We start from the raw sequence: 16,689 nt of genomic DNA on the forward strand, positions 1-16,689 counted from the left end.
GCTACAGACAATGTGCAAGGCTGATAACTCCCACCGCCCTGTCAGTATGAGACACAAAACATGAAGTCTTTATACAGAAAACAATCCAGGATCCGGTGGGAGATCGAGAACAAGAACATTTTATTGCACTATTTTAATAAAAATGTCTATTTCCCTATCTTCTCCCGCCCATTACAACTTACGGTAGTTTATTTAGGAAAATGTACAAACTTTGTGCTAATTCAATGAAAAAAGGACAATGTAAATACAACAACTAATATAAAAAGTTGTTTCTCCAAATTCACAACAAAAGTCCACTTTTACTGACTAATGCAGTCTCAGAATTTAGCCACCACGTTTATGACAAGCATCTTAAGTACTTACTAGAGCCCCTCTGGCTGTTATAACCTGCTGCAGATGTGATGTATAGCGAGACACCAGCTTCTGGCAATGTTCCTGAGAAATCTTATCCCGACCCTCATGGGCTATGACCTCCAGGTCACTAATATTCTTGGGTTCATGTGCTAAAAGCACCTTCTTCAAATCCATCCAAAGATTTTCTAAGGAGTTCAAGTCATGCGACTATGATGAACATTCCAGAACTTTTTTTTTACGAAACCATGCCTTGGTCAGACTTGGAGGTATTCTTGAAATCATTGTCACATTGGAAATTTCAATAATGCTCGAGCTTCAGCTTCCTCAAAGAAGGCATGGTTTTTTATCCTAGGATTTCCTGAAACTTAATTGAATCCATCTTGCCCTCTACATGCTGCAGTTTTCCATGGCACCAAGCAACCCAAGAGCATCACCAAACCACCACCATGCTTCACTATAGGCATCACCGAGCCACTTCCATGCTTCACTATAGGCATCACAGAGCCACTTCCATGCTTCACTATAGGCATCACAGAGCCACTTCCATGCTTCACTATAGGCATCACAGAGCCACCTCCATGCTTCACTATAGGCATCACCGAGGCACTGCCATGCTTCACTATAGGCATCACCAAGCCACCTCCATGCTTCACTATAGGCATCACCGAGCCACTTCCATGCTTCACTATAGGCATCACAGAGCCACCTCCATGCTTCACTATAGGCATCACCGAGGCACTGCCATGCTTCACTATAGGCATCACCAAGCCACCTCCATGCTTCACTATAGGCATCACCGAGCCACCACCATGCTTCACTATAGGCATCACCGAGCCACCTGCATGCTTCACTATAGGCATCACCAAGCCACCTCCATGCTTCACTGTAGGCATCACCGAGCTATCACCATGCTTCACTATAGGCATCACGGAGCCACCTGCATGCTTCACTATAGGCATCACCGAGCCACCTCCATGCTTCACTATAGGCATCACCGAGCCACCTCCATGCTTCACTATAGGCATCACTGAGCCACCTCCATGCTTCACTATAGGCATCACCGAGGCACTGCCATGCTTCACTATAGGCATCACCAAGCCACCTCCATGCTTCACTATAGGCATCACCGAGCCACCACCATGCTTCACTATAGGCATCACCGAGCCACCTGCATGCTTCACTATAGGCATCACCAAGCCACCTCCATGCTTCACTGTAGGCATCACCGAGCTATCACCATGCTTCACTATAGACATCACGGAGCCACCTGCATGCTTCACTATAGGCATCACCGAGCCACCTCCATGCTTCACTATAGGCATCACCGAGCCACCTCCATGCTTCACTATAGGCATCACTGAGCCACCTCCATGCTTCACTATTGGCATCACCGAGGCACTGCCATGCTTCAATATAGACATCACTGTGCCCTCGCCTGTCACAATGTGACTGTGGGATAATAGATGTGCTCTTATACTGACCCTCAGGCTAGGGGTCCCGGGCTATCCCTGTTCCAGGGTTACCCCTGAAGGTGGAGATGCCTGAGCCTCGTTTCTTCCTATGCTCCTGAGTAGCACCAATCTGTACAGTGTATAGAGAAATCCAAAACAAGACAGACAGGGCAGAAACATAACACAATCACACAACGCTCTCTCAGGGAAATACACAGAGGAATATAAAGTGTACAGCTCAAGAGGCAACAAAGTAACACAAAGAAATCTAGGGGGAAAGGAAAGTGTTAACCAAACACCGGTGTCCACAACTTTAGAAATAACCACTAATAACCAGGATGTGTCCAACTCTCCAAACCAGGATAGAGAATTATTGCTGACATTACCTGAACAGTGGAGCCAGTTTAAATAGGGAAAGTCGTTGGCCCTGAGGAAGTGGCTGATTACCATGAAACGCGTCGGCACAATAAAGCTTTTAAGAACATTTCCATCGCGTGTGGTCAGCGCGGATACATAGAAAAGCCCGGTCTTCTCCTTCCTTCTTTGTGATATAAATAGTGAAAGAGCATAGACGACTGGTTCTCCCACAGCATGTGACCACAGGAAATCAACAAGCTTAGTTCAGCAAAGATTTAACTTTTTCTAATCTTAGAAGCTGCAGCTCTAGAAGTCGACACCCTAGTCACTGTGTTCTGACCATCGCTATCTATGGAGTCACGTAGAGGAGTGTCTGGATCTGTGGAGTCCACAGACCCTGATGCCACCATGACAGTTGGAGATGTTTGAAAAAACCTCCTTGTGACAATGTAGGCATCCTCGAGCCACTGCCATGCTTCAGCATAGGCGTCCCCAAGCCAACGTCATGGTTCATTTTATGCATCATCTAGCCACCGCCGTGTTTCACCATAGGCATCCCTGAGCCACTGCCATGCTTCACTGTAGGGTTCACCAAGCCATCAGTATGCTTCACTATAGGCATCACTGAGCCACCACCAAGCTTAACTATAGGTATTGCCAAGCCATCACCATACTTTACTCTGGGCAGCCCTGAGCCACCATCATGCTTCACCATAGGTATTCTGAGTTACAGCTTTGCTTCACTCAAAAACACAAGGCCTGCACCCCAAGAAAATCAAAGGATGGTGCAGAGAAAGTCACTATAGGTGCCAGAGTTAAATAGACATTCATATAGAAGCTAAACACCACAACAAGTAAAAGTAGCAAAAGATTTTATTGACAACAATATACCAACAACAAAAAAGTATTATAGGGATATGACAGAGTGAACCATTAGTAGATGGCACCACAGAAACCAGAACCCAGTCAGACATAAGCTATAATGAAAGAGAAACACTCACAGGCTCCAAATAGTAGTGCATATTCACAAATAGTGAGGATGTATACGAGAGGCTGTAAACCATCCCTTCAGTTGAAAGCAAACTGAAACCATTGAGGTCATAAGTAGATATAAGTATAATACCTGAGTGGGTGCTGGAGTTCTGTGATGCCACCGTCCCCTACAGTTACAGCTTTGCTTCACTGTAGAGTTCACCAAGCCACCACCATGCTTCACTGTAGGCATTCCCTAGCAACCACCTGTGGATGTGCCGCTCTCTTAAATTTTCCTAGCCACCACCATGCTTCACTGTAGGTATCACTGAGCCACCACCATACTTCTACATAGGCATCCACTAGCCACCGCTATGCTTCAATGTAGGCATCACCGAGCCACCACCATGCTTCACTATAGGTATTGCTGAGCTATCACCATGATTTAATCTAGTCAGCCCTAAGCTACCGCCATGCTTTATCATAGGCATCTCTGAGCCACCTCCATGCTTTATTGTAGGGTTCACCAAGACATCAGCATGAATCACCCTAGACATCCCCTAGCCACTGCCATGCTTCATTGTAGACCTCATTGAACCACCACCATGCCTCACTATAGGTATTGCCGAGCCATCATCATGCTTTACTCTAGGCAGCCCTAGACCACCACCGTGCTTCTTTATAGGCTTCCACTAGCCACTGCCATGCTTCAATGTAGGCATCACTGAGCCACCACCATGCTTCACTATAGGTATTGCTGAGCCATCACCATGATTTGCTCTAGTCAGCACTGAGCCACCGCCATGCTTCATCATAGGCATCTCCGAGCCACCACCATGCTTTATTGTAGGGTGCACCAAGCCACCACCATGCCTCACGATAGGGATTGACGAGCCATCATCATGCTTTACTCTAGGCAGCCCTGGGCTACCACCATGCTTCACCATAGGCACCCTGAGCCACCACCATGTTTCACTGTTTTCTTGAGCAATTTTTTTTTCATTTGTTTATTGTATTGTAAACAGTAGAAAGTTTCTAAATTTTGTTCATAAATCTAATCTGCTTTAGGTTTTGAATCATTGTGATTGCAACTGTATCTATCATTTGTCTGCCTATCAATTTTCCTATCTTCCAACCTTCATATCATTCGTCTTTATCTGTCCTTGATATAAATCTTTGTTATCTGTGTATTACCCTCCGGTTTGGCATATAACCGCATTTCTTGGTGGCACAGCGAGCAATAATCAAGAACAGTTGATCTGACATAAGCTCCGCACCCTCCATGTGTTCTGATGTTATAGTATTAATAAAAAGTAAAACAAGACTTTATCTGGCAGATATTGCAGAAAGAATTATGAGATAATCTTTGCTATTTTTAGAGCCGAGAAAATAGAAGAACATTGGGGCATTATGTGAGCTGATTTCTAAAGTGTAAATTCACGTTTGGTCAGCGAAATGTGAAAAGAGCAATTCTCTAATAAATGAGAATTACCCTACGGAGATTTTAAAGAGAAGGAAATGTACTGTATAATCAGCAAACTACATTATATAAATCATTTTTTTTTATCATAAATATATTACTTCCAAAAGTTCTGAGGTGTTTTTTTAATTAATATTCACATGAAAGATTCTTAAAATTTTCCAGTTTTGACAGAGCAGAATGGACAGGCTCCTTTTTTACTGCTACTCACTTGACAGCTTTACTGTATAGATTGGGAGAAGACCAGCAGAGTCATCTCACTATAAACTACTCACAAATTTGGCTCTGTATGCAGCTCACATGTCATTCCTTGATCTTCGAGGGAAGAGAGAATATACTCCATCACTTCCCGAAGACTGTAATAATCTATGACATTTCTCGGTCAACTGACTCTCATTCATTTCAGCTGCCATAAGCTGGAGCTTATGCAGAATCAAAGTCAAACTGCCCACCCTATATGGTATGATTGACTGTTTTGGGAGTATTATCTTAAGACCATGCTTTTAGGGTTGTCAGTCAAACCGTATAGGGCAGGGAAAGGGCCTGGACAGCTTGACTTGACTCTGCAGAGACTCCACCTCCTTGACCAGATAAACCTTATTACTTACCAAAATGGGGAAATTTTATCTCCACCCCACTTATGGCACAATGTTTTGCTGTTTATACTTTTTTCTTAACATTGGTTTTCTTTACTGCCACAATGCGCCTTTTTTTTGTACGTTTTTCAGTAATCACAATATTTAGGGGTAAAGTTGAAGAGGTGGAGTTACCGGTAGATAAAGTGGACATCATCATCACGGAGTGGATGGGATATTGCCTCTTTTACGAATCCATGCTCAACACTGTCATCTTTGCCCGGGATAAGTGGCTGGTAAGTGCTTTCTCATAGAGAACATAGGAGTGCTAGGTCAAGCTGAGCATTCCTGTGTATGGGAGAGTCAGGATAGATAGCTATTATTTGGGGGCTTTATTGGGGGCTTTAACGAAAGCAATGGGAATGGGTAATACTCAGATCTCCATAGAGTGGAGCGATGGCAAGTCACGTACAAGCAGGACAGAAATAAAGGCAAGGAGGAAAGCATGTGAGGAGGACATACTGTAATTTCAGCATAGAAGCTGTACTGATTTATGAGCTAATGAAAAAAACAGCACTCTGTATTCACACTGAACTCACATCCAGGTTATATTACTGGGAAAGACTCACAGATATTACATTCAGCTTCTGTTACTGGGAGAGATATTCAGAGCTCACATCCAGCCTATATTACTGGGAGAGATATTCAGAGCTCACATCCAGCCTATATTACTGGGAAACACACAGAGCTCACATCTACCCTATATTACTGGGAGAGACACACAGAGCTCACATCCAGCCTATATTACAGGGAGAGACACACAGAACTCACATCCAGCCTATATTACAGGGAGAGACACACAGAGCTCACATCCAGCCTATATTACAGGGAGAGACACACAGAGCTCACATCCAGCCTATATTACAGGGAGAGACACACAGAGCTCACATCCAGCCTATATTACAGGGAGAGACACACAGAACTCACATCCAGCCTATATTACTGGGAGACACAGCGCTCACATCCAGCATATATTACTGGGAGAGATATTCAGAGCTCACATCCAGCCTATATTACTGGGAGAGACGCACAGAGCTCACAGACAGCCTATATTACTGGGAGAGACACACAGAGCTCACAGACAGCCTATATTACTGGGAGAGATACACAGAGCTCACATCCAGCCTATATTACTGGGAGAGACACACAGAGCTCACATCTAGCCTATATTACTGGGAGAGACACACAGAGCTCACATCCAGCCTATATTACTGGGAGAGACACACAGAGCTCACATCCAGTCTATATTACTGGGAGAGACACACAGAGCTCACATCCAGCCTATATTACTGGGAGAGACACACAGAGCTCACATCCAGCCTATATTACTGGGAGAGACACATGGAGCTCACATCCAGCATATATTACTGGGAGAGACACACAGAGCTCACATCCAGCCTATATTACTGGGAGAGACACACAGAGCTCACATCTAGCATATATTACTGGGAGAGACACACAGAGCTCACATCCAGCATATATTACTGGGAGAGTCACACAGAGCTCACATCCAGCCTATATTACTGGGAGGAGACACACAGAGCTCTCATCCAGCCTATATTACTGAGAGACACGCAGAGCTCACATCCAGCCTATATTACTGGGAGAAACACAGAGCTCAAATCCAGCCTATATTACTGGAGAGAGACACACAGAGCTCACATGCAGCCTATATTACTGGGAGGGACATAGAACTCACATCCAGCCTATATTACTGGGAGAGACACACAAAGCTCACATCCAGCCTATATTACTGGGAGAGACACACAGAGCTCACATCCAGCCTATATTACTGGGAGGGATACATAGAACTCACATCCAGCCTATATTACTGGGAGAGACACACAGACCTCACATCCAGCCTATATTACTGGGAGAGAGACACTCAGAGCTCACATCCAGCCTATATTACTGGGAGACACTCAGAGCTCACATCCAGCCTATATTACTGGGAGAGACACACAGAGCTCACATCCAGCCTATATTACTGGGAGAGACACACAGAGCTCACATCCAGCCTATATTACTGGGAGAGACACACAGAACTCACATCCAGCCTATATTACTGGGAGAGACACACAGAGCTCACATCCAGCCTATATTATTGGGAGACACACAGAGCTCACATCCAGCCTATATTACTAGGAGGGATACATAGACCCCACATCCAGCCTATATTACTGCGAATGACACACAGAGCTCACATCCAGCCTATATTATTGGGAGACACACAGAGCTCACATCCAGCCTATATTACTGGGAGGGATACATAGAGCTCACATCCAGCCTATATTACTGCGAATGACACACAGAGCTCACATCCAGCCTATATTACTGGGAGAAACACTCTGATTAGAGAAAAATCTTGTAGTTGGATTAAGCTGCAAGCTAAATATGAGGAGGTCTGAAAATAAATGAAGGAATGTTGATGAAGCTTAGTTATATTTCAACTTAGTGCAATATGAAACTGAGTGCAATTTTTTTAACTAAAAGCCACCAATAAAATGTTAGCAAATCATTTTCCCAATAATATATAATACTTGTAAGACATGTTATTAAAGGACCTTCCTCACTTTTCCATGACTGCAGGATTCCTATAAGTGTTTGGAAACCTCCTCACTCTAGCATGATAAAAACCCTGAATAGAAAACGAAGCATAAGACGGAGGAGCGAGATGCAGCTGCAGTTTCTCTATGTCAGTGAGACAGCGTTCTGTGGAAGACGTAGGAAAGCAATACATTCGGTAGAAGTAAACAATGAAGGTTTCTATTAAATGACCAGAAGTGGGGATCTTGAAAACTGTTAAAAACTTGATAAAAAATTTTTGGAAAATTATATAAAAATGTTCATGATACAAAACTGGAAAAACTATCACTGCTGATTGGGACAATATAAAGGCTGAGATACATCAATTATTTCCTCGGCTGAAAAGCTGAGCTGCCATAAAGAGAAACGTTTCCTGCAAAAACTAAAAAGCTTCCGCTTTAGATTTTCCTATATCAAACGCCAACGGAATCACCTGAGAGCTCGCTATTTGCTATTCTTAAATCCTTAAAGTGCCGTCTTCAGATGTGACCGGCGAGTGCAGTCAGCGGGTAGACCTTTCATTTCAATAAGCCTCGCCATGACTGACAAGCACTTTGATTTAGAGAGACATTTTTATCTTTTGTGTTTTGCCTCTGGCTGATAGATCCACTCAGATATTAAACAGTGTGTGACAGTGTGATGGAGGATAGTACGCGGGCAGGGGCTGCTTGTCTGGATTTTATATGTGCAGTTCAAACTGTGATGTCTTTGTCAGGTGAATAGATTACGAGACCCATTTCCCCACAATTCATCAACAGAAACCTGGAGGGCTCATGTTTCCTGACCGCGCGGCTTTGTACGTCGTTGCCATTGAAGACAGGCAATACAAGGACTTCAAGATCCACTGTGAGTACGGCATTTACTACTGACTTTTGCATGACCCCATTAATTATATCTCACCATGTTTTTTGATTTGTGGCTCTACAGCAAACTTGATAAATCTCTGGAAAAAAAAAAGAGGAGACCTCTCAAACCCTTGCAGAAACTGGCACACTTAAAGGGACTGGTCACTTGCCATAAATATGTATTTTTTTTAACCTGGTGTAAATGCTGCTGTTCTCCTGAATCCGGCAATATTTTCCTTTCGTTCCTGCGCCCCTCCTTTCCTGAGATACTGCCTTTTCTTTCTTGTATATAAATCTAGTCTGATAGCTATCTGGGGGCGGTGCTAAAGAAAACACCCACAGAGGAGAGTGGAGACCACGCCCACTGGACTAATAAGACTAGACTTATATACAGGAAAGAGGGGCCCATATCTCAGGAACGGAGAGGCGCAGGAGCAAAAGAAAAACATCGCCGGATTCAGGAGAACAGCGGCATTTAGATGCTAAAAAAACTGTACATGTCTATGGAAAGTGACTGGTTCTCTTTAAATTCACCTTTTCTGGAAGATATTCTACTCCTAGCATCATAAGACAGTGCATCCAATTGTGATATGGAGAGGGCATGACCTAAGAAGAGTTGGGCCACTATGCTTGCAAAAAAAATTTCCTGAAAAGATGACAAGTATGATTTACAGATGCATAGTCGCCAACATTTCTGGGGCATTTAAGTCTTATCTCTAACCTGGTTATGTGGATGAGAATTTACCTTTACTTCTCTATTCGTTGCATAAGAAGTCGACAGATTAAATTAACCTGTCACGCAGATTTTTCACCCCCAGCAAGTTCATTTTTGCAGCAAATTTTAACTGCAGATTTCACCCTGTGCAATGCATAAGGGTACACAACAGATTCTCCACAACAGTGGTGTTGAGGTAGTAGTCGTACTAGGACGCAAGAACCTAAAGAGGCCTAAAGGTTCTTCTACAACAAATTAAGAGACCAATTTTTAAAAAGGGCACATGGTAGGAGGGTCCCTGATTTATACATTTTGTTTTAGGGCCCAGAAGCTTCAAGTTACTTCTCTGATGCCGGAAGTGATAGTCTCACAGTAACTGTAGAGCTAGAGATCAAAGACCACTGAGGTCGGGTACTATCTAAATCATACTTGCCAACATTTGCAAGAAGAGTTAGTGCAAACCGATTCACAAGACCCAGTCCATTGGCCACAACAATAATCTCTGGCCATTGGACCCGAGCCGTGAGAAAGACCTTTAATCTGACGGTATCTGTGACTACGATTATGTCGCACCAGGCTGGCTAGCCTAAAGAAGACGAGGATGAGAGGTGGTTTTCACGGCTCCAGTCTGTTGGGTGATGGACTAGGTCTTGCAAAGTGTTTCACACCAACTCTATCTTCAAGCGATTGAACAAAACGGGTAAAGTGGACATAGAAAAGTTTTACATGGTCGTGCCCATTATGCAGGTCACTCAGTTCTCTGCTCTTGTTTCCCTTCCCTTGAATACACAAGAGGATGCAAGAGCTCGTGGTGTCATGCATTTAAAAAGTTCTGCTTTCTTGGAGGTCTCGAGATGCACCGAGGTCATATCTCCAAAGAGGTCTCTTCTTTTTCCAAGCAACTTCGGGAGAGATTGCACTCACTAATCAAGGGCGCATGGTGTGGGTTGTTTTCCAAAATTGATACAAAAAAGGATTATTGCTGAGATTTTCTAAAATGAAAGAAAATAAATTGCCTCAATTTTGGAAAGCCACAATGTGAACACGATGAATTAAATCAGTCTTAGACTATTTCAGGAGATGTTTCTTCCCCAACAATTGGGGAGAGAAAGGTCACAATCCCCTGGCATGTTGAGTTATGTATTTTACCAAACTATCGTAAGCCATAGGTCACACTCTTCTAGTAAAGGGCATCTTCTGCTTTTGAGCACATCGGAAGTTGTAGTTTTACGACAAGCTTGGCCAACATTTCGAGATGCTGGTGTAGTAGAGAAACTAGTGTCTTTATCCTAGGTAAAGGACAAACTGAAGCATAATTTTTCTGAGATTTATAATTTTCCAAGACGTTAAGAGCCATGGGTCACAGGCCACCAATCCAGGATATACCCTATTGTTCTTATTTATGGATACCCTAATGTCTTGTACTAGTTCTTAAAGCTCCAAATACATGAGATATAATCCAGCTCTGACCCCGAGGATCGGGAAGCATTGACCACAGTAGTGCTTTTACCCCATGTGCTTCTTAAAAATGCATCCCTGGGAACTGGATATAGGGCGCAAGCTACTATCAGGGCATAGTGGGGGCTGTAGTAGCTAGAGAGCAGCCAATGAAAGACCACTAGGGCATGCAGGTATATATATTTATTGCAATGATGTCTACATGTAGAGAACTAAGAACCATTTACCCTTCCCTATTGTTATAAAGGTCTTTCTCTTACTTGCATCCATCCAAGGACAATCTTTCCCTTCCATTACCCACCCAACTCAACCGGAAATAAACTGTTATTTCTTATGTATAATGTACTGAAGACTTCACTTTTTATTTTCCCCTTTTTTTTTGTTTACAGGGTGGGAAAATGTGTATGGATTTGACATGACATGTATCAGGGATGTTGCCATGAGGGAACCGCTGGTGGACATTGTAGATCCAAAGCAAGTGGTGACCAATTCCTGTTTGATAAAGGTTTGGTGATATCCAATGTCGAAAGCAATTACTATGTATAAAACAAAAGATCATAAAATCACTTCCAAAGTGACTTGTAAAGAGTGATTCCGAGCGTTAAAAGATACCACCTAAATACAGGATACGTGGTAATTATAGACCGGGATCGGATTCAACTACTGGGACCTCCACCAATCCCAAAAACAGAGCATTGAACTACCTATCGGGATGGAGCTGTGACATCGGATTCTCTATGGGACTGTTGGAAATAGATGAGTACAGCACTTGTCTTTTTCCGCAGTCCTATAGGGAATGGATGTTTATGCCCCTCCATTGCAATGGGCATGTTAGAGACCTTTCCTTGGGATTGACTGATGTCCGCCATACACAGCGTTGTGACATAATTTTAATCTCAACCTTTAAATCTTTTAGATGCCACAGTCAATAGAGATTGTTGCATCTAAGCGGTTAGACAGTTGGAGGAAATTTCTTCCATCCCCATTCATAGGGTCTGCAATTTGTTTTTTTTTACATATATATCACATATTCTAATTTGTATCTATGGCATTTCGTACATACTAACAGGTTGACGTTATGATTCTTCGACACAGGAAATCGATATCTACACGGTGAAGATTGAAGAATTAGCCTTCACATCAGCCTTCTGCCTACAAGTGCAGCGGAACGACTACATCCATGCGCTGGTCACCTACTTCAACATCGAGTTTACTAAGTGCCACAAGAAAACTGGATTTTCTACAGGTAGATATTTGGTGCAGCTCTCTAAAAATGCCCATGGATGGTCTTTGGAAGCAATTTAGCAATAATTTATGGATCATTCAGAGAATAGAAATAAGCGTATTTTTTGGTTCTACAGCTCTTCTGTTTATGACAGTAAAATAATAATGGTGTTTAGTAGATACTTGTTTTTGACAAGAAGTTTCATGTTCTTGCATCAGGCTCTGCATGATTCGGGAAGAGCAGCTGTCGTCTGACTCCACAGTCATATAAAACGGTGCCTAATACACGAGGAAGAAAGCTCCACATTTTAAATCCCTTCATTTAAAAATTGTTTTATGACCCTGAAAAATCACAAGAGTGTTTAGAAACAGATTTCTTCTTGAGAAAACCCATTTAAAAAGAACCTGTCATTTGTCATTATTAACTCATTTTTTTAGCCTGCTAAAAAGCCGCTGTTCTCCTGAATCCGGAGATGTTTTTCTTTTGTTCTTGCGCCTCTCCGTTCCTGAGATATCGCGCCCTTTTCCCTGTACATATATCTAGTCTTGTTAGTCAAGTGAGCGTGGTCTGAGCTCTTCTATTTGGGAGTTTTCTTGAAGAGCACACCCCTTTGGCTAACAAGAATAGATTTAAATACAGTCAATAGGAGGGTATATCTCATGAACCTAGAGGCGCAGAAACAAAAGAAAAACAGCGACGGATTCAGGAGAACCGCGGCATTTACATCAGGTAAAAAAAAGAAGATATTTATAGCAAGTGACAGTCCATTTTAAAGACACATTTTTTTTGTTTGTGACCGCCCCTAGTCCGACAGCTTGGCTTTCCTATTTCTTTTGGCACAGCCGTATTTTACTTTGATTTCCTAAGACCTTGGTCTCTCAGTCATGTTTTCCGTGCCATAACCCCAAATGTCTCTATACAGAACCTGTAAATACTTGTTGCACACCGGAAGAGAGAAAAACTAGGTCATTAAATCAAAGACCTCTCTTGGAAGATCCAGGGTCCTGATAAAAGATTTCAAGCATCCTAAAGAGAAAAGTGTAATTAGTCTCTAAGCAGTTCTTATGCTGACCTATGCATCTCCATTGATATACACAAAAAAATAGATAATTAAAACAAACCCTGTAAGCCTCCCAACGCAAACTTAGATTTTTGGAGAGACTGGCTCCACAATACGTGGCATTAGAGAGATAGTTTTGTTTCCTTCCAAGAGCTAATTTGCATGTTTTTTCCATGAAGCATTGCTAATAAGACTCCAATCACTGGTGGTTTCCTCAAAGTAAGACAATCCTCCCTTAAAACCGCATCTAAAGTATCTTATTCAGCCAGCTAAACTCTGTTCTGCACTGATGAGGGGCAAGTACCGTGAAACAGCTCAGCTTTTTGGTTAAGATCAAGCGTGGTGTCAGCTAGTGCAAAGGCAGACACAGTAATGTCCACTGAGTTAACGCTTTGTGGTGTTTGCCAGATGGCTTTTATAGTCATCAAGTTATGTGACCCCCCAACCCACCACTCCCTGACCCTCACTTTGGCATTCTGATCTGTAGGAATGAGGAAATGTTTATTGGTTGCCTGTTATGGACCTGGTGGTTAGGAGCACCCGGAATGACCTGATGGTTAAACTATAACACAGGACAAGCTCTGGGAAGTGGGAGCTCTGCTGACCGCAACCCCTAATCCTATCACACACACTAGAAATAGCCGTGGAGCGTACCTAACTCTGCCTAGACGCCTCTTCACAGCCAAAGAGCTAACTACCCCTAAAGAAAGGAAATAAAGCCTACCTTGCCTCAGAGAAATTCCCCAAAGGAAAAGGCAGCCCCCCACAAATATTGACTGTGAGTTAAGATGAAAGTCACAAACACAGGAATGAAACAGGTTTCAGCAAAGGAGGCCAGACTTCACTAGACAGACTGAGGATAGAAAAGGTATCTTTGCGGTCAGCACAAAAAACTACAAAAAACCACGCAGAGTGTGCAAAAAGACCCCCGCACCGACTCACGGTGCGGAGGTGCCACTCTGCATCCCAGAGCTTCCAGCTAGCAAAGCAATATCATGATAGCAAGCTGGACTAGAAAACAATGAACAACAAATAAACTAGCAGGGACTTAGCTTCTGCTGGAGTAGACAGGTCATCAGAAAGATCCAAGAGAGATCTGAACCAGTACTAGGACATTGACAGCTGGCATGAAGTAACGATCTGAGTGGAGTTAAATAGAGAAGCCAGCCTAGGAATAAACGGGGTCAGCTGAGGAAGAAACCTCAGAACCAGCAGCTCCACTCACAGCCACCAGAGGGAGTCCATGGACAGAACTCGACGAAGTACCATTCATGACCACAGGAGGGAGTTCGAGAACAGAATTCACAACAGTTGCCCATCTGCTTTTGGAGTGGACAGTGATAGACCGCAGCCTTGTGGACAGGAGCTGGGAAAATTTCCTTACCCACCAGGATCCCAGGCTCGGCTTCTGATTAGTCGGGCTGGCGAGATGTTATCTGGACGCTGCATGGTAAACGGATGATGTCACACTAGACTGATGAATCAAATGTCACCCCAAGGAACTCACAAGCTCAGGTGATGTCTCTCCAGCCCGGCTGCTCATAAACCAAGCATGGGATCCAGAAGGGTATGAAAAGGTGCACATCTCCTGGCCATGGCCTAAGAGCACTGACCTGGACCGTATACTGGGATTGCATGAAGCGATCTACTCATCTTCAATGTCTGTGTCACAATTCCTTCTCTCAATGTGGTGAGTCGCGCAAGTCAACCATCCAATCTGGGGCAGGGATAGGCTGAGCTGACACAGTGTGGTGAATGACAGTCCAGTCACCCAATCAGGGCAGTGGCATGCTATGTTTCCTACTGGTTTCTCGTGAATTATTCCCAAGCTATTTAGCTGGCTGGCTGCCTCTTATCTCTGCCAGTTGTAGCTCTACTTAGTTTGGTGTGTGTTTGCTCTGTGCTTTGAGTTCTAGTAGTTTGATCTTTGTTTACCGACTTTGGAATTGCCTTTGAGCATCCGTTTGCCTAGCCCCTTTGTCTTGATCCGCTACCTTCTTGGAATTCTGACCTCGGACTGTGACCTTACTACACCTTTTCCTCACCACTCTGTTTATAACGTACCCTTCTGGCTTTTGATCTCGGACTCCCTGACTTGCCCAGCTCACACCTTGTCCGTAAGTAGTGACTAGCGTCAAAGTATCTCTAGAGAGAGAGGTCTTTTCTTCCTTCTGGGAGAGAGTTATTTTGCATCCTACTTATAAAAAGGTTATATGGCATCTTCTAGGGGGTAATAGTACTGCACTGTCTTTGCCCCCACGCACAAGAATACGACTGCACCCCCTTTAATTTAACAACTCCGGTAAAAACTGAAATGCTAATACGATTAATACATTGAAATAATTTCTTTCATAAAGCAATGCATCATGCAGATAATATCGGGCCCTGTGCCATTTAGGACGCCCACGCTTTTTTACCTTTGGAGTTTAATGGCATGACTAACAATATGTGAAAGTCTAATGACAAGTAATTGCTTTATTCAATGGAGATCTGTCAGAAAATCTCCAGTGATGTTTTACAATTCCATGAATGTCATTTCTTTAAACCGGGGTCTTAATCTTTCAATACAGGTACATTAAATACACTTATTGTAAAAATGTAAAAGAAAAGCTGCCAATCATTAAAGCTTACAAACCATCCCCTCCTCCCCCTTTTTTTTGTATTTTCACATTGCAATAATATAGATTAGAGATGGGGGAATCGATTCGATGCTAAACAAACTCGTGTCGAATTTTTAGGAATTCTGCAAATTGAAACAGTTTGTGTGTGTTGCCTAAAATTGCACCATTTTACCAATTGGAGAAGATTGCATCAGCTAGAGATCACATGACGTCACATCACATGATATAGCACAACCAATCAGTCAGGGACTATCATAGCCTGTATAAAAGCTGAGGCAGGGAATGTAGGAGCTTTTTTTTTGTGAGTCTGGATAGTAAGACGACATCACAGCGCACAGCTTAGCCATAGAAATAGGGCTAGAAAGCCATAAAACACTGAATAAACTGTACAGATAGTGTGTGACAGCACAGCGTTGAAAAACAGCTGCCATCCGTTTATCCATATATGTTGAGGTCAGTGACCCAGACGTTAATAAGATTGTGTGATTTACCTGTGGCCAAGCCTGTTTAGAGTTCTTCATCACCTTATAGTTTGTCTTTGGGACCCCAAAATCACTGCGCAAAAAATTTCACGGAAGTTCTTGTCCCTTGAGAAAATGTTGCTGAACACGAATATGTGCTCCAAAAGTCTGTATCACGTAAGGTTTTTAACCCCTTCATGACCGGAGCTGTTTTCGTTTTTCGCTCCCCTTCTTTCCAGAGCCATAACTTTTTTTATTTTTCTTTCAATATGGCCGTCTGAGAGCTTATTTATTGCGGGGCGAGCTGACATTTTTAATGATACCACATTTTTGCAGATACGATCTTTTGATCGCCCGTTATTGCATTTTAGTGCAATGTCGTGGTGATAAAAAAAAACGTAATTCTGGCGTTTTGATTTTTTCTATCGCTACGCCGTTTAGCGATCATGTTAATTCTTTTTTTTATTGA

At 43.0% G+C, this 16,689-nt stretch overlaps 1 protein-coding gene across 2 annotated transcripts in view; it reads left to right on the plus strand.

Annotated features, from left to right (window-relative positions):
• Positions 1-16,689, plus strand: part of PRMT8 (protein arginine methyltransferase 8) — a 188,835-nt gene that overhangs the window by 150,636 nt on the left and 21,510 nt on the right. For both annotated transcript variants that reach the window (XM_077266494.1, XM_077266493.1), the window contains exons 5-8: positions 5,343-5,485; positions 8,594-8,681; positions 11,243-11,358; positions 11,949-12,099. In XM_077266494.1, coding sequence (XP_077122609.1) covers positions 5,343-5,485; positions 8,594-8,681; positions 11,243-11,358; positions 11,949-12,099 — 498 coding nt within the window. The remainder of the gene's footprint in view (positions 1-5,342; positions 5,486-8,593; positions 8,682-11,242; positions 11,359-11,948; positions 12,100-16,689) is intronic.

This window comes from Ranitomeya variabilis, chromosome 5 (genome assembly GCF_051348905.1).
Source record: "Ranitomeya variabilis isolate aRanVar5 chromosome 5, aRanVar5.hap1, whole genome shotgun sequence".
Taxonomy (NCBI): domain Eukaryota; kingdom Metazoa; phylum Chordata; class Amphibia; order Anura; family Dendrobatidae; genus Ranitomeya; species Ranitomeya variabilis.